The sequence below is a fragment of the Rhinoderma darwinii genome, chromosome 1 (assembly GCF_050947455.1).
Source record: "Rhinoderma darwinii isolate aRhiDar2 chromosome 1, aRhiDar2.hap1, whole genome shotgun sequence".
Lineage (NCBI taxonomy): Eukaryota > Metazoa > Chordata > Amphibia > Anura > Rhinodermatidae > Rhinoderma > Rhinoderma darwinii.
In genome coordinates, this window is record NC_134687.1 from 6,161,673 (window position 1) to 6,183,593 (window position 21,921).

The 21,921-nt window shown below is 38.3% G+C and overlaps 1 protein-coding gene across 1 annotated transcript in view; it reads right to left on the reverse strand.

The window, feature by feature from the left end:
- Nucleotides 1–21,595, reverse strand: part of LOC142665310 (vomeronasal type-2 receptor 26-like) — a 28,220-nt gene extending 6,625 nt beyond the window's left edge. The window contains exons 1-2 of the mRNA XM_075844987.1: nucleotides 21,548–21,595; nucleotides 20,276–20,399 (exon numbers count right to left, since the gene is read on the reverse strand). Coding sequence (XP_075701102.1) covers nucleotides 20,276–20,399; nucleotides 21,548–21,595 — 172 coding nt within the window. The remainder of the gene's footprint in view (nucleotides 1–20,275; nucleotides 20,400–21,547) is intronic.
- Between the last annotated feature and the right edge of the window lie 326 nt (nucleotides 21,596–21,921).

The window sequence follows — 21,921 nt, forward strand, 5'->3', positions numbered from 1 at the left end:
ATGTGGCAATTTTTCTCTACCTTCCCGGAGAACGAAAACATGGCACAGTGCCTTATCTGCAAGCAGAAAGTAAGGCGTGGGCAGGGCAGCAATGTAGGAACTACCGCTCTACGTAAACACATGGAGCGGCATCACAAGGCCATGTGGGACAATCGACATGCCCCACCATCATGTACATCTAATGAAGACCCCTCTGCCGCTGCTGCTGCTGCTCCGAGTCCCTGTCATCTAAGTAGTAGCCAGGCCTTATCCACCATGTCGTTGTCATCATCATCATCACTGTCATCTAGTGCTCCTCCTACGTCCCGTCAGTTATCCATTACGGAATCGTTGTCCAATAAGCAAGAATATATACCCAGTCATCCACTTGTCGTGCGGCTTAATTCACACCTGGCTAAGTTGTTGGTGGTGCAGTCGCTGCCGTACCACCTGGTCGACTCCGCCGGCTTCAAGCAATTGATGCCGTGCGCTCAGCCTAGGTGGCGAATACCTAGCCGCCATTACTAGGATGGCGAGCTGTTCGCTTCGTTACTTGCGCGCTGACTATCGTATTGTTAGCATGAAGCAAAGAGATGAGTACTGGATAGCCACACTTTTAGACACTCGGCATAAAGCCAGAATGGGGGAGTTTTTTGCGCCTTCCGAGAGGGAGGCAAAATTGGCTTATTATCGAGAGAAGCTATGCAGCCACCTTGTCACGGCTTTCAAATGGCAAACACCTGCTGCAAGCATGTCTGACCGGGAGGCCACTCTCCGCTCCCCACTGTCTCATCGTTCCACCGCCTCTGGTAGAGCTACCTCTGCAATAGGCGGCAGCAGCGGCAGCGTCAGCAGCAGAAGCCAATTCAGTTTGGAAAATATGATGACAACATTTTTACGTCCAATACCCCGACCTGACACACATCGTAGTCACCAAAGGGATGTTCACCATCATCAGGTCCAGCACCTAAACAACCAGGTGCACTCGTACCTGGACTGTGCCCTTTCTCCGTCAGAAATCCTGATCCCAGACCCCATGGACTTCTGGGTCAGCAGATTGGATCATTGGCAAGAACTGGCCCAGTTTGCCATGGGTGTACTGTCTTAACCACCCTCCAGTGTAGCGTCAGAGAGGGTATTCAGCACGGCAGGGGGCTTCGTCACCCCTAAGCGAACAACATTGTCCGCCAACAGCTTGGAAAATCTCACGTTTCTGAAAATGAATCAAGCGTGGATCGGTGAGGATTTTAAAACCCCTGTGCCTGATGCCACTGATTAGATCTGACATTGCTGCAGCTGCTGCTGCTGCCGCCTGCTACTACGCGATTCTGTCCTGTCCACTCTTTTTTTAATGTTCTGCTGTTGGTGCTGCTACTACGTAATCCACTCCCAGTGCCGTCTGCTACAAGCATGCCTGCCCCACCACAGGGCTTTGTCTTGTGACTGTCCAGTGTCTTTTAATGTGCTGCTGCTACTACTACTACCACCACCCGTGCTGTCTGTTGGCTACCTCTACTACCACCAATACACCTCCACTGCCGTCTGCTACAAGCAGGCCTGAGGTCTGCCCCACCACAGGGCTTTGTCCTGTGACTGTCCAGTCTGTTTTTATGTGCTGCTACTACTACTGCCACCACCCTTGCTGTCCGTTGGCTACCTCTACTACCACCAATACACCTCCACTGCCGTCTGCTACAAGCAGGCCTGCCCCACCACAGGGCTTTGTCTGTGACTGTCCAGTCTGTTTTAATGTGCTGTTACTACTACTACTACTACCACCACCCGTGCTGTCTGTTGGCTAACTCTACTACCACCAATACACCTCCACTGCCGTCTGCTACAAGCAGGCCTGAGGCCTGCCCCACCACAGGGCTTTGTCCTGGGACTGTCCAGTCTCTTTTAATGTGCTGCTACTACTACTACTACCACCACCCGTGCTGTCTGTTGGCTACCTCTACTACCACCAATACACCTCCACTGCCGTCTGCTACAAGCAGGCCTAAGGCCAGCCCCACCACAGGGCTTTGTCCTGTGACTGTCCAGTCTGTTTTAATGTGCTGCTACTACTACTACTACCACCACCCGTGCTCTCTGTTGGCTACCTCTGCTACCACCAATACACCTCCACTTCCGTCTGCTACAAGCAGGCCTGAGGCCTGCCCCACCACAGGGCTTTGTCCTGGGACTGTCCAGTCTCTTTTAATGTGCTGCTACTACTACTACTACTACCACCACCCGTGCTGTCCGTTGGCTACCTCTACTACCACCAATACACCTCCACTGTCGTCTGCTACAAGCATGCCTGCCCCACCACAGTCTTTTTTTAATGTCCTATTTTTATCTTGGGGATTGTAAAATTCTGCCACAGTTTATTTTCCACATGTTTTGTTCCAAAGGAAGCTTTGGCTTGATCTTCCATGTTGTCTGTGTCTGCCTAGTAACCGACGCCGGTGCTCATACACAGCACAGCACCATCCGCAGTACCTCTGACAAGTCTCAGAAAAACAACCACATGTCCACTCTTTTTTAATGTGCTGATGTGCTGTTGATGCAGCTACTACTACCACCACCACCCGTGCTGTCAGTAGCAACCACCACCAATCCACCCCAGTGCCGTCTGCTACATGCAGGCCTGCCCCACCACAGGGCTTTGTCCTGTGACTGTCCAGTGTCTTTTAATGTGCTGCTACTACTACTACCACCCTTGCTGTCCGTTGGCTACCTCTACTACCACCAATACACCTCCACTGTGGTCTGCTACAAGTAGGCCTGAGGCAAGCCCCACCACAGGGCTTTGTCCTGTGACTGTCCAGTCTCTTTTAATGTGCTGCTACTACTATTACTACTACTACCACCCTTGATGTCCGTTGGCTACCTCTACTACCACCAATACACCTCCACTGCCGTCTGCTACAAGCAGGCCTGAGGGCTGCCCCACCACAGGGCTTTGTCCTGTGACTGTCCAGTCTCTTTTAATGTGCTGCTGCTGCTACTACTACTACTACTACCACCACCCTTGCTGTCCGTTGGCTACCTCTACTACCACAAATACACCTCCACTGCCGTCTGCTACATGCAGGCCTGCCCCACCACAGTCTTTTTTTAATGTCCTCTTTTTATCTTGGGGATTGTAAAATTCTGCCACAGTTTATTTTCCACATGTTTTGTTCCAAAGGAAGCCTTGCCTTGATCTTGATTGTCTGTGTCTGCCTAGTAACCGACGCCGGTCCTCATACACAGCACAGCACCATTCGCAGTACCTCTGACAAGTCTCAGAAAAACAACCACAGGGCTTTGTCCTGTCCGCTCTTTTTTAATGTGCTGCTGTGCTGTTGATGCATCTACTACTACCACCACCACCCGTGCTGTCAGTAGTCCACCACCACCACTACTACCAGTCAACCACCACCAATCCACCCCCAGTGCCATCTGCTACAAGCAGGCCTGCCCCACCACAGGGCTTTGTCCTGTGACTGTCCAGTTTCTTTTAATGTGTTGCTACTGCTACTACCACCACCCTTGCTGTCTGTTGCCTACCTCTACTACCACCAATACACCTCCACTGCCGTCTGCTAAAAGCAGGCCTGGAGGGCTTGTGAAAAGCCATTGCTTGTTGCTTTTACATTACATCCATGTATGGATGAACCCCGGCAGGCATCTGCCAATAAAAAGGGTAAATTTTTGGAGGGCTTGTGAAAAGCCATTGCTTGTTGCTTTTACATCCATGTATGGATGAACCCCGGGAGGCATCTGTCAATAAATAGGGTAAATTTTTCGAGGGCTTGTGAAAAGCCATTGCTTGTTGCTTTTACATTACATCCATGTATGGATGAACCCCGGCAGGCATCTGCCAATAAAAAGGGTAAATTTTTGGAGGGCTTGTGAAAAGCCATTGCTTGTTGCTTTTACATCCATGTATGGATGAACCCCGGCAGGCATCTGCCACCATAAAGGGTACATTTTTTGAGGGCTTGTCAAAAGCCATTGCTTCTTCTTTTACGACCTTATATGTATGAACCCTGGCAGGCATCTGCCGCCAAAAATGGTTACTTTTTGTACCTTTTTTAACAATGCATTAAGCATACAACATGCACAAGTGCAGTGGTTTCTGTTAGTTATCACCATGTCCCATCCGTTTTCCTATAGCCATACATGTTGGGGTAACTTTGACACTAACTTGGCCTTAAAGACAGCTCAAAAGTACTTGAATACACTCATGGGTGACCTAAGAGTGTTATACAGGGCTTCTAGGACTTTTAAACAGTGTTATACACGAATTTTAGGGGATTTCTTGTATTACAGGTTCGGTCAGAACTAGTTCGGTCCGAATCGAACTTTTTCATGAAATTTGGCGAACCAGCCGAACCGAAAGTTTCATAAGATCGCTCATCTCTAAATATCACCTTGCAGTGACCATATACATTATATCTACCACAAAGACAATACAAGCAATAATATCACTATACAGTGACCATATACAGTATATCTACCACAAAGACAATACAAGCAATAATATCACCTTACAGTGACCATATACAGCATTTCTACCACAAAGACCAATACAAGCAATAATACCACTATACAGTGACTATATACAGTATATCTACCACAAAGACCAATACAAGCAATAATACCACCATACAGTGACCATACACAGTATATCTACCACAAAGACCAATACAAGCAATAATACCATCATACAGTGACCATATACAGTATATCTACCACAAAGACCAATACAAGCAATAAAATCACCTTACAGTGACCGTATACAGTATATTTACCACAAAGACCAATACAAGCAATACAATCACCTTACAGTGACCATATAAAGTATATCTATCACAAGACCAATACCAGCAATAATACCGCTATAAAGTGACCATATAAAGTGTATCTTCCACAAAGAACAATACAAGCAATAAAACCGCTATAAAGTGACCATATACAGTGTATCTTCCACAAAGAACAATACAAGCAATAATACCACCATACAGTGACCATACACAGTATATCTACCACAAAGACCAATACAAGTAATAATATCACCTTCAGTGACCATATGAAGTATATCTATCACAAGACCAATACAAACAATAATACCACCATACAGTGACCATATACAATATATCTACCACAAAGACCAATACAAGCAATAATACCACCATACAGTGACCATATACAGTATATCTACCACAAAGACCAATACAAGCAATGATACCGCTATAAAGTGACCATATACAGTATATCTACCACAAAGACCAATAAAAGTAATAATACCACCACACAGTGACCATATAAAGTATATCTACCACAAAGACCAATACAAGTAATAATACCACCATACAGTGACCATATAAAGTATATCTACCACAAAGACCAATCCAAACAATAATACCACCATACAGTGACCATATGCAGTATATCTACCACAAAGACCAATATAAGTAATATCACCATACAGTGACAATATACAGTATATCTACCACAAAGACCAATACATACAATCATATCACTATACAGTGACCATATACAGTATATCTACCACAAAGACCAATACAAGCAATAATATCACCTTACCGTGACCATATACAGTATATCTACCACAAAGATAATACAAGCAATAATACCACCATACAGTGACAATATACAGTAAATATACACCACAAAGACCAATACAAGCAATAATATCACCTTACAGTGACCATATAAAGTATATCTATCACAAGACCAATACAAGCAATAATACCGCTATAAAGTGACCATATACAGAATATCTTCCACAAGACCAATACAAGCAATAATACCGCTATAAAGTGACCATATACAGTATATCTACCACAAAGACCAATACAAGTAATAATACCACCATACAGTGACCATATGCAGTATATCTACTACAAAGACCAATATAAGTAATATCAACATACAGTGACCATATACAGTATATCTACCACAAAGACCAATACACGGAATAATACCACTATACAGTGACCATATACAGTATATCTACCACAAAGACCAATACAAGCAATAATATCACCTTACAGTGACCATATACATTATATTTACCACAAAGACCAATACAAGCAATAATATCACCTTACAGTGACCATATGCAGTATATCTACCACAAAGACCAATACAAGCAATAATATCACCTTACAGTGACCATATACAGTATATTTACCACAAAGACCAATACAAGCAATAATATCACCAAACAGTGACCATATACATTATATTTACCACAAAGACAATACAAGCAATAATATCACTATACAGTGACCATATACAGTATATCTACCACAAAGACAATACAAGCAATAATACCACCATACAGTGACCATATACAGTATATCTACCACAAGACCAATACAAGCAATAATACCGCTATAAAGTGACCATATACAGTATATCTTCCACAAAGAACAATACAAGCAATAATACCGCTATAAAGTGACCATATACAGTATATCTACCACTTGGACCAATACAAGCAATATTACTACCATACAGTGACCATACACAGTCTATCTACCACTTGGACCAATACAAGTAATAATATCACCATACAGTGACAATATACAGTATATCTACCACAAAGACCAATACAAGCAATAATACCACCATACAGTGACCATATACAGTAAATATACACCACAAAGACCAATACAAGCAATAAAATCACCTTACAGTGACCATATACAGTATATCTACCACAAGACCAATACAAGCAATAATACCGCTATAAAGTGACCATATACAGTATATCTTCCACAAAGAACAATACAAGTAATAATACCACCTTACAGTGACCATACACAGTATATCTACCACAAGACCAATACAAGCAATAATACCGCTATAAAGTGACCATATACAGTATATCTTCCACAAAGAACAATACAAGCAATAATACCGCTATAAAGTGACCATATACAGTATATCTGCCACAAAGACCAATACAAGCAATAATATCACCTTACAGTGACCATATACAGTATATCTACCACAAGACCAATACAAGCAATAATACCGCTATAAAGTGACCATATACAGTATATCTTCCACAAAGAACAATACAAGCAATAATACCGCTATAAAGTGACCATATACAGTATATCTACCTCAAAGACTAATAAAAAGCAATAATACCACAATACAGTGACCATACACAGTATATCTACCACAAAGATCAATACAGGCAATAATACCACCATACAGTGACCATATACAGTTAATATACACCGCAAAGACCAATACAAGCAATAATATCACCTTACAGTGACCATATACAGTATATTTACCACAAGACCTATAGAAGCAATAATACCGCTATAAAGTGACCATATACAGTATATCTACCACAAAGACCAATACAAGCAATAATATCATCTTACAGTGACCATATACAGTATATCTACCACAAGACCAATACAAGCAATAATACCGCTATAAAGTGACCATATACAGTATATCTTCCACAAAGACCAATACAAGTAATAATACCACCTTACAGTGACCATATACAGTATATCTTCCACAAAGAACAATACAAGCAATAATACCGCTATAAAGTGACCATGTACAGTATATCTACCTCAAAGACTAATACAAGCAATACTACCACTATACAGTGACCATACACAGTATATCTAACACAAAGACCAATACAAGCAATAATATCACCTTACAGTGACCATATACAGTATATCTACCACAAAGACCAATACAAGTAATAATACCACCATACAGTGACCATATGCAGTATATCTTCCACAAAGAACAATACAAGTAATAATACCACCATACAGTGACCATATAAAGTATATCTATCCCAAGACCAATACAAGCAATAATACCGCTATAAAGTGACCATATACAGTATATCTGCCACAAAGAACAATACAAGCAATAATACCGCTATAAAGTGACCATCTACCACAAAGACCAATACAAGTAATTATACCACCACACAGTGACGATATGCAGTTTATCTACCACAAAGAGCATTATAAGTTTAATCACCATACAGTGACCATATACAGTATATCTTCCACAAAGACCAATACAAGCAATAATATCACCTTACAGTGACCATATACAGTATATCTACCACAAAGACCAATACAAGCAATAATATCACCTTACAGTGACCATATACAGTATATCTACCACAAAGACCATTACAAGCAATAATATCACCATACAGTGACCATATACAGTTTATCTACCACAAAGACAATACAAGCAATAATATCACTATACAGTGACCATATACAGTATATCTACCATAAAGACAATATAAGCAATAATACCACCATACAGTGACCAAATACAGTAAATATACACCACAAAAACCAATACAAGCAATAATATCACCTTACAGTGAGCATATACAGTATATCTGCCACAAGACCAATACAAGCAATAATACCGCTATAAAGTAACCATATACAGTATATCTTCCACAAGGAACAACACTAGCAATAATACCGCTATAAAGTGACCATATACAGTATATCTAACACAAAGACCAATACAAGTAATAATACCACTATACAGTGACCATATGCAGTATATCTACCACAAAGACCAATATAAGTAATTATACCACCATACAGTGACCATATAAAGTATATCTATCACAAGACCAATACAAGCAATAATACCGCTATAAAGTGACCATATACAGTATATCTACCACAAAGACCAATACAAGTAATAATACCACCATACAGTTACCATATAAAGTATATCTACCACAAAGACCAATACAAGTAATAATACCACCATACAGTGACCATATGCAGTATATCTTTTACAAAGATCAATATAAGTAATATCTCCAGACAGTGACCATATAAAGTATATCTATCACAAAGACCAATACAAGCAATAATATCACCTTACAGTGACCATATACTGTATATATTCCACAAAGACCAATACAAGCAATAATACCACCATACAGTGACCATACACAGTATATCTACCACAAAGATTAATACAAGCAATAATATCACCTTACAGTGACCATATACATTATATCTACCACAAAGATCAATACAAGCAATAATACCACCATACAGTGACCATACACAGTATATCTACCACAAAGAACAATACAAGCAATAATACCGCTATAAAGTGACCATATACAGTTAATATACACCGCAAAGACCAATACAAGCAATAATATCACCTTACAGTGACCATATACAGTATATCTACCACAAGACCTATAGAAGCAATAATACCGCTATAAAGTGACCATATACCGTATATCTTCCACAAAGAACAATACAAGTAATAATACCGCTATAAAGTGACCATATACAGTATATCTACCACAAAGACCAATACAAGTAATTATACCACCACACAGTGACGATATGCAGTATATCTACCACAAAGACCATTATAAGTTTAATCACCATACAGTGACCATATACAGTATATCTATCACAAAGACCAATACAAGCAATAATATCACCTTACAGTGACCATATACTGTATATCTTCTACAAAGACCAATACAAGCAATATTATCACCTTACAGTGACCATATACAGTATATCTACCACAAAGACAATACAAGCAATAATATCACTATACAGTGACCATATACAGTATATCTACCACAAAGACCAATACAAGCAATAATATCACCTTACAGTGACCATATACAGTATATCTACCACAAAGACCAATACAAGCAATAATATCACCATACAGTGACCATATACAGTTTATCTACCACAAAGACAATACAAGCAATAATATCACCATACAGTGACCATATACAGTATATCTACCACAAAGACAATACAAGCAATAATATCACTATACAGTGACCATATACAGTATATCTACCATAAAGACAATATAAGCAATAATACCACCATACAGTGACCAAATACAGTAAATATACACCACAAAGACCAATACAAGCAATAATATCACCTTACAGTGAGCATATATAGTATATCTGCCACAAGACCAATACAAGCAATAATACTGCTATAAAGTACCATATACAGTATATCTTCCACAAGGAACAATACTATCAATAATACCGCTATAAAGTGACCATATACAGCATATCTAACACAAAGACCAAAACAAGTAACAATACCACCATACAGTGACCATATACAGTATATCTACCACAAAGACCAATATAAGTAATAATACCACCATACAGTGACCATATAAAGTATATCTATCACAAGACCAATACAAGCAATAATACTGCTATAAAGTGACCATATACAGTATATCTTCCACAAAGAACAATACAAGCAATAATACCGCTATAAAGTGACCATATACAGTATATCTAACACAAAGACCAATACAAGCAATAATATCACGTTACAGTGACCATATACAGTATATCTACCACAAAGACCAATACAATTAATAATACCACCAAACAGTTACCATATAAAGTATATCTATCACAAAGACCAATATAAGTAATATCACCATACAGTGACCATATAAAGTATATCTATCACAAAGACCAATACAAGCAATAATATCACCTTACAGTGACCATATACTGTATGTCTTCCACAAAGACCAATACAAGCAATAATACCACCATACAGTGACCATACACAGTATATCTACCACAAAGACCAATACAAGCAATAATATCACCTTACAGTGACCATATACATTATATCTACCACAAAGACAATACAAGCAATAATATCACTATACAGTGACCGTATACACTATATATACCACAAAGACAATACAAGCAATACAACCACCATACAGTGACCATATACAGTAAATATACACCACAAAGACCAATACAAGCAATAATATCACCTTACAGTGACCATATACAGTATAACTACCACAAGACCAATACAAGCAATAATACCGCTATAAAGTGACCATATACAGTATATCTACCTCAAAGACCATCATAAGTAATATCACCATACAGTGACCATATATAGTATATCTATCACAAAGACCAATACAAGCAATAATATCACCTTACAGTGACCATATACATTATATCTACCACAAAGACAATACAAGCAATAATATCACTATACAGTGACCATATACAGTATATCTACCACAAAGACAATACAAGCAATAATATCACTATACAGTGACCATATACAGTATATCTACCACAAAGACAATACAAGCAATAATACCACCATACAGTGACCATATACAATAAATATACACCACAAAGACCAATACAAGCAATAATATCACCTTACAGTGAGCATATACAGTATATCTGCCACAAGACCAATACAAGCAATAATACCACTATAAAGTGACCATATACACTATATCTTCCACAAGGAACAATACAAGCAATAATACCGCTATAAAGTGACCATATACAGTATATCTTCCACAAGGAACAATACAAGCAATAATACCGCTATAAAGTGACCATATACAGTATATCTAACACAAAGACCAATACAAGTAATAATACCACCATACAGTGACCATATGCAGTATATCTACCACAAAAAAACAATACAAGTAATAATACCACCATACAGTGACCATATAAAGTATATCTATCACAAGACCAATACAAGCAATAATACCGCTATAAAGTTACCATATACAGTATATCTTCCACAAAGAACAATACAAGCAATAATACCGCTATAAAGTGGCCATATACAGTATATCTAACACAAAGACCAATACAAGTAATAATACCACCAAACAGTTACCATATAAAGTATATCTACCACAAAGACCAATACAAGTAATAATACCACCATACAGTGACCATATAAAGTATATCTACCACAAAGACCAATACAAGTAATAATACCACCATACAGTGACCATATGCAGTACAACTAACACAGAGACCAATCCAAACAATAATACCACCAAACAGTGACCATATGCAGTATATCTACCACAAAGACCAATATAAGTAATATCACCATACAGTGACCATATACAGTACATCTACCACAAAGACCAATACAAGCAATAGTATCACCTTAAAGTGACCATATACAGTATATCTACCACAAAGACCAATACAAGCAATAATACCACCATACAGTGACCATATAAAGTATATCTACCACAAAGACCAATACAAGCAATAATATCACCTTACAGTGACCATATACAGTATATCTACCACAAAGACCAATACAAGCAATAATACTGCCATACAGTGACCATATACAGTATATCTACCACAAAGACCAAAACAAGCAATAATACCACCATACAGTGACTATTCACAGTATATCTACCACAAAGACCAATGCAAGTAATAATATCACCATACAGTAACCATATACAGTATATCTACCACAAAGACCAATACAAGCAATAATACCTCTATACAGTGACTATATAAAGTATATCTACCACAAAGACAATACAAGCAATAATACCACCATACAGTGACCATATACAGAATATCTACCACAAGACCAATACAAGCAATAATACCGCTATAAAGTGACCATATACAGTATATCTTCCACAAAGAACTATACAAGCAATAATACCGCTATAAAGTGACCATATACAGTATATCTAACACAAAGACCAATACAAGTAATAATACCACCATACAGTGACCATATAAAGTATATCTATCACAAGACCAATACAAGCAATAATAACGCTATAAAGTGACCATATACAGTATATCTTCCACAAAGAACAATACAAACAATAATACCGCTATAAAGTGACCATATACAGTATATCTACCACAAAGACCAATACAAGTAATAATACCACCATACAGTGACCATATAAAGTATATCTATCCCAAGACCAATACAAGCAATTATACCACCATATAGTGGCCATATGCAGTATATCTACCACAAAGACCAGTACACGCAATAATACCACTATACAGTGACCATATACAGTATATCTACCACAAAGACCAATACAAGCAATAATACCACCATACAGTAACCATATAAAGTATATCTACCACAAAAACCAATACACGCAATAATACCACCATACAGTGACCATATACAGTATATCTACCACAAAGCAAATACAAGCAATAATACCACCATACAGTGACCATATACAGTAAATATACACCACAAAGACCAATACAAGCTATAATATCACCTTACAGTGACCATATACAGTATATCTACCACAAAGACCAATACAAGCAATAGTATCACCTTAAAGTGACCATATACAGTATATCTACCACAAAGACCAATACAAGCAATAATACCACCATACAGTGACCATATACAGTATATCTTCCACAAAGAACAATACAAGCAATAATACCGCTATAAAGTGACCATATACAGTATATCTACCACAAAGACCAATACAAGCAATATTACTACCATACAGTGACCTTATACAGTATATCTACCTCAAAGACTAATACAAGCAATAATACCACCATACAGTGACCATATATAGTAAATATACACCACAAAGACCAATACAAGCAATAATATCACCTTACAGTGACCATATACCGCTATATCTACCACAAGACCAATACAAGCAATAATACCACCATACAGTGACCATATACAGTATATCTACCACAAAGACCAATACAAGCAATAATACCACTATACAGTGACTTTATACAGTATATCTACCACAAAGACCAATACAAGCAATATTACTACCATACAGTGACCATATACAGTATATCTACCACAAAGACCAATACAAGCAATAATATCACTATACAGTGACCATATACAGTATATCTACCACAAAGACAATACAAGCAATAATACCACCATACAGTGACCATATACAGTATATCTACCTCAAAGACTAATACAATCAATAATGCCACCATACAGTGACCATACACAGTATATCTACCACAAAGACCAAAACAAGCAATAATACCACTATACATTGACTATATACAGTATATCTACCACAAAGACCAATACAAGTAATAATATCACCACACAGTGACCATATACAGTATATCTACCACAAAGACCAATACAAGCAATAATATCACCTTACAGTGACCATATAAAGTTTATCTATCACAAGACCAATACAAGCAATAATACAGCTATAAAGTGACCATATACAGTATATCTGCCACAAAGACCAATACAAGCAATAATACCACTATACAGTTACTATATACAGTATATCTGCCACAAAGACCAATACAAGCAATAATACCACTATACAGTTACTATATACAGTATATCTACCACAAAGACCAATACAAGTAATAATATCACCACACAGTGACCATATAAAGTTTATCTATCACAAGACCAATACAAGCAATAATACAGCTATAAAGTGACCATATACAGTATATCTGCCACAAAGACCAATACAAGCAATAATACCACTATACAGTTACTATATACAGTATATCTGCCACAAAGACCAATACAAGCAATAATACCACTATACAGTTACTATATACAGTATATCTACCACAAAGACCAATACAAGTAATAATATCACCACACAGTGACCATATACAGTATATCTACCACAAAGACCAATACAAGCAATAATATCACCTTACAGTGACCATATAAAGTTTATCTATCACAAGACCAATACAAGCAATAATACCGCTATAAAGTGACCATATACAGTATATCTACCACAAAGACCAATTACAAGTAATAATACCACCATACAGTGCCCATATGCAGTATATCTACCACAAAGACCAATCCAAACAATAATACCACCATACAGTGACCATATACAGTATATCTACCACAAAGACCAATACAAGCAATAATATCACCTTACAGTGACCATATACAGTATATCTATCACAAGACCAATACAAGCAATAATACCGCTATAAAGTGACCATATACAGTATATCTTCCACAAAGAACAATACAAGCAATAATACCGCTATAAAGTGACCATATACAGTATATCTACCACAAAGACCAATACAAGTAATAATACCACCATACAGTGCCCATATGCAGTATATCTACCACAAAGACCAATCCAAACAATAATACCACCATACAGTGACCATATACAGTATATCTACCACAAAGACCAATACAAGTAATAATACCACCATACAGTGCCCATATGCAGTATATCTACCACAAAGACCAATCCAAACAATAATACCACCATACAGTGACCATATACAGTATATCTACCTCAAAGACTAATACAATCAATAATGCCACCATACAGTGACCATACACAGTATATCTACCACAAAGACCAAAACAAGCAATAATACCACTATACATTGACTATATACAGTATATCTACCACAAAGACCAATACAAGTAATAATATCACCACACAGTGACCATATACAGTATATCTACCACAAAGACCAATACAAGCAATAATACCACTATACAGTTACTATATACAGTATATCTGCCACAAAGACCAATACAAGCAATAATATCACCTTACAGTGACCATATAAAGTTTATCTATCACAAGACCAATACAAGCAATAATACCGCTATAAAGTAACCACATACAGTATATCTTCCACAAAGACCAATACAAGCAATAATACCGCTATAAAGTGACCATATACAGTATATCTTCCACAAAGAACAATACAAGCAATAATACCGCTATACAGTTACTATATACAGTATATCTGCCACAAAGACCAATACAAGCAATAATATCACCTTACAGTGACCATATAAAGTTTATCTATCACAAGACCAATACAAGCAATAATACCGCTATAAAGTAACCACATACAGTATATCTTCCACAAAGACCAATACAAGCAATAATACCGCTATAAAGTGACCATATACAGTATATCTACCACAAAGACCAATACAAACAATATTACCACCATACAGTGACCATATACAGTATATCTACCACAAAGACCAAAACAAGCAATAATATCACCTTACAGTGACCATATACAGTATATCTACCACAAGACCAATACAAGCAATAATACCACCATACAGTGACCATATGCAGTATATCTACCACAAAGACAATACAAGCAATAATATCACTATACAGTGACCATATGCAGTATATCTACCACAAAGACCAATACAAGTAATAATATCACCTTACAGTGACCATATACAGTATATCTACCACAAGACCAATACAAGCAATAATATCACTATACAGTGACCATATACAGTATATCTACCACAAAGACCAATACAAGTAATAATATCACCACACAGTGACCATATAAAGTTTATCTATCACAAGACCAATACAAGCAATAATACCGCTATAAAGTGACCATATACAGTATATCTACCACAAAGACCAATTACAAGTAATAATACCACCATACAGTGCCCATATGCAGTATATCTACCACAAAGACCAATCCAAACAATAATACCACCATACAGTGACCATATACAGTATATCTACCACAAAGACCAATACAAGCAATAATATCACCTTACAGTGACCATATACAGTATATCTATCACAAGACCAATACAAGCAATAATACCGCTATAAAGTGACCATATACAGTATATCTTCCACAAAGAACAATACAAGCAATAATACCGCTATAAAGTGACCATATACAGTATATCTACCACAAAGACCAATACAAGTAATAATACCACCATACAGTGCCCATATGCAGTATATCTACCACAAAGACCAATCCAAACAATAATACCACCATACAGTGACCATATACAGTATATCTACCACAAAGACCAATACAAGCAATATTACTACCATACAGTGACCATATACAGTATATCTACCTCAAAGACTAATACAATCAATAATGCCACCATACAGTGACCATACACAGTATATCTACCACAAAGACCAAAACAAGCAATAATACCACTATACATTGACTATATACAGTATATCTACCACAAAGACCAATACAAGTAATAATATCACCACACAGTGACCATATACAGTATATCTACCACAAAGACCAATACAAGCAATAATACCACTATACAGTTACTATATACAGTATATCTGCCACAAAGACCAATACAAGCAATAATATCACCTTACAGTGACCATATAAAGTTTATCTATCACAAGACCAATACAAGCAATAATACCGCTATAAAGTAACCACATACAGTATATCTTCCACAAAGACCAATACAAGCAATAATACCGCTATAAAGTGACCATATACAGTATATCTGCCACAAAGAACAATACAAGCAATAATACCGCTATACAGTTACTATATACAGTATATCTGCCACAAAGACCAATACAAGCAATAATATCACCTTACAGTGACCATATAAAGTTTATCTATCACAAGACCAATACAAGCAATAATACCGCTATAAAGTAACCACATACAGTATATCTTCCACAAAGACCAATACAAGCAATAATACCGCTATAAAGTGACCATATACAGTATATCTACCACAAAGACCAATACAAACAATAATACCACCATACAGTGACCATATACAGTATATCTACCACAAAGACCAAAACAAGCAATAATATCACCTTACAGTGACCATATACAGTATATCTACCACAAGACCAATACAAGCAATAATACCACCATACAGTGACCATATGCAGTATATCTACCACAAAGACAATACAAGCAATAATATCACTATACAGTGACCATATGCAGTATATCTACCACAAAGACCAATACAAGTAATAATATCACCTTACAGTGACCATATACAGTATATCTACCACAAGACCAATACAAGCAATAATATCACTATACAGTGACCATATACAGTATATCTACCACAAAGACCAATACAAGTAATAATATCACCACACAGTGACCATATACAGTATATCTACCACAAAGACCAATACAAGCAATAATACCACTATACAGTTACTATATACAGTATATCTGCCACAAAGACCAATACAAGCAATAATATCACCTTACAGTGACCATATAAAGTTTATCTATCACAAGACCAATACAAGCAATAATACCGCTATAAAGTGACCATATACAGTATATCTGCCACAAAGAACAATACAAGCAATAATACCGCTATAAAGTGACCATATACAGTATATCTACCACAAAGACCAATACAAACAATAATACCACCATACAGTGACCATATACAGTATATCTACCACAAAGACCAAAACAAGCAATAATATCACCTTACAGTGACCATATACAGTATATCTACCACAAGACCAATACAAGCAATAATACCACTATACAGTGACCATATGCAGTATATCTACCACAAAGACAATACAAGCAATAATATCACTATACAGTGACCATATGCAGTATATCTACCACAAAGACCAATACAAGTAATAATATCACCATACAGCGACCATATACAGTATATCTACCACAAGACCAATACAAGCAATAATACCACCATACAGTGACCATATACAGTATATCTACCACAAAGACCAATACAAGAAATAATACCACCATACAGCGACCATATATAGTATATCTACCACAAAGACCAATACAAGCAATAATACCGCTATACAGCGACCATATATAGTATATCTACCACAAAGACCAATACAAGCAATAATACCACCATACAGTGACCATATACAGTATATCTACCACAAAGACCAATACAAGAAATAATACACCATACAGTGAACATATACAGTATATCTACCACAAAGACCAATACAAGAAATAATACCACAATACAGTGAACATGTAGTGGTCAGATACCAGTTCTGCTAGTACTATTATGCTGCATACTATACAAGAGAATACAGCACTGATCAGACACAGGCAGAATACAGAACAATTACAGAGGATCTGTCACCTCTCCTGACATGTCTGTATTAATAATTACTAGTATTACCCATGAGATAACAATGCTGGAGCACCTTTTCTTACAACTCTTTAATGTTCTTGTATTCTGTGTGCGTCTGTGTCTGATCAGTGATATATTCTCTTGTATAGTCTGAGCGTGATCATTTTAGGTCCCCCAAGTATTATTTGCAGAGGTCTTGATATTTGATCCTTAACGTGTTCCCGCATTGGCTGATGTTTGTTGAGCAGACTATGGCTGGGCATGTGTTGTTTCTATATAATATGGCAACTGGACAGCGAGTAGTTACTGTAGCTTATATGCTTTTAAGACAATATGATGTATACTATGTATGGTCACTTGACCCATCTGCTGAAGCCCGCTAAAGATGTCGATTCATTGATCAGCTAAAATGCATTTAAGTAGATACATTAAGGTTCATTTTAGGGTTTAAAGGGATTGGCCAGTGCCTAAAAATTGATGGCCTATCCTCAGGTTAGGCCATTAATAGCTGATGGGTCGAGGTCCGACTCCTGGGACCCCCACCGATCAGCAGCTGTTTTGAAGGGGGTGCAGCACTGCTTCTTTTTCATTTCTACTTGCTCACTGTGATTCATCAACTCGAACGTAGCGGCAAATCCCAGGTGTTGCAGCCTTCTTCTGCCATTCACTTCTATGGGAGAAGAAGGCGGCAATACCTGTGAATCGCCGCTACATTAGTGTAGACGATTCACAGTGAGTTTGTAGAAATGAAGGGGAAGCGGCGCTGCACCTCCTTCAAAACAGCTGTTTGGAGTTCGGTCCCGGGAGTTGAACACCGACCCATGAGCTAATTGGGAGAATTTGCTCCTTTAAGAGACCGGACAGGGCCACTCAGCTAAGGACAGAATTTAGATGTTCACTGTCTTTCTTTTCCCCAAATTGTCAGCCATTTATGTGGGGTTCGGTTATTTATATGACAGTACATTAGCCTGTCTACAAACGATGCACAGGCAGTTGCCAGGGCATAAGCAATCCAAGGGACTCTCCCATTCAGTGCCTCGATCAACATTAATTGCAGCATTCAAACGGTTCAATGGCGGAGATCAGAGATACATACTCGTCAGGAGACGCCAATGAGGTAATTTGCAAATACTGAAAAAATCATTGAACTACTATATATTCATGAGCTCCGTATCTCCCCCTCTATCCTATGCAGCCCTGAGATAGAGACCCTTTAACCAATTATGTGAGTTGTATATTCAAGCGGCTGCACTGCGATTATTTAGTGGTTTTAGTTCTAGGAGTAAATTGTTATTCTTTTATGTTTTTGTAATTAATATTGTTAATAATAATAATCAATTTCACATTGTATGATATTGTTTTTTACATATGACGTACATGTCCTAGATTTGCCACCTACACGGGTTACAGGAGGGACTACACTCTGTCCTGTGTTTCCTTCCCCCACTTTACTCCTCATATTGTGCATTTAATGCTTTCCCCATCAGGTATTATTTTCTACATAATATCCTCACCTGTTATATGAGACATTTCTCCTTCAGAGCAGGAAACACAGTCATAGCAACAGTCTTGGTGTCCAATCTTAGACGCTTTTCTATATCCAGGAGCACATCTCTCATTACATCGGGACTGTGGGATCTAGAAGATGTAATGGGCATACTGAATAATTAAAGGGGGTTTCATTGGGTAATAAAATTCTGCTATTTCCTTAAATTCTTTGTATTCTCATGGCTTTCTAGATCTTTCATTACAGACATAATCTCTTATAGGGAATGTGTCATGTATATAAGTTAGTTTCATCACTTAGATTTAAGTATACATAACATACGGTAATGTCTTTTTTAATATTGTAGCTGTTTATTTTTTGTGGTGCGGCCATATTGGAGGCACGCTCATCCTTCTTGTTTTGTCTATATAGAGTGTGCAACAGTTTATGGCAACTGCAATAAATGGGAGTTAAGGCAAGTGTCTAGATATGGCTGATATATACTTGATATAGCGATCCTTGGTGTTCTCCTATTCCCTCTCACTAGTCCTCCCAATGTGTCCAGTGCCGGTGGTCACACATACCGTGCTCAGTCAGACTGTATGGATTCTCTTACATCCGGGAGGCGTAGTGATTCCTGCTATTGTGCAGACCAATTAATAGGAATCAGCGCTCTAGAAGAGGCTTCTTCTCATTAGCACTATGACATTGGGCGGACGATCTGAGAGGGAATAAAAAAAAAACCACAAGAAGCGCCATAACAAGAATATAACAGCAATACCTACACACATGGAGCGCCATAACAAGTATGTAACAGTAATATCTACACAGGGAGCGCTATAACAAGCATATTCCAGCAATATCTACATACAGGAAGCACCATAACTGTAGCGTCCATGGCTGCGGGCCGTCAGGTTTACTCAGCTTCTCACGCCCGCAGCCATGGATCAGTGAGCGCTGGCTCACATTTCCTTCCTAGGAGACACCGGCACTCACTTCCGCTCCGGTCTGCTGTGTCCTGTAGGGTGCGCGCGCACGCTCATGCTCGGTCTTAAAGGGCCAGCGCGTACACATGTGGACAGTCATCATAATCAACTGCAATGATGTCCGGGACTATAAGAAGGGCCCTGCCCTTCTGATCCTTGCCTGAGCATTGCTAGTGTATCCCATGTCAGTCTTGAAAATGGTCCCTTAGTGTTTTCCCGTTCCAGTTGTAACCCGTGCCCTGTTACCTGTTCCTGTATCCCATGCTGTGTTCTTGTTCTTGTGCCTACTAATGTTGGAGTCATGTCTACTGCACCTTCTGTCTTTTGCTACATCCTGTGTCATCTGCCACGTCCAGTTCCATCGTCCACGTCCTGTGTGATCTGCCACGTCGGGCGCAAGGTGCTGCACTTGCTGTCATCTGCCACTTCTGGCGTAACCTGCTGCACCCACCTCCATCCGTGCCAAAGCCTCGGCCATTGTCTGGACTATCCAGGTACCATAGTGTGGGACTTTGTAATGCTGGGGTGCTCTATTGTTTGGCCAGCTGCCTCCCCGCTGCAGCGGTGCAACCCAGTGGGTCCACATACCCACAGACCATGACAATAACAAGTATGTAACAGCAATATCTACACACAGGGGGTGCCATAATAAGTATGTAACAGGAATATCTCCACAGGGGGCGCTATA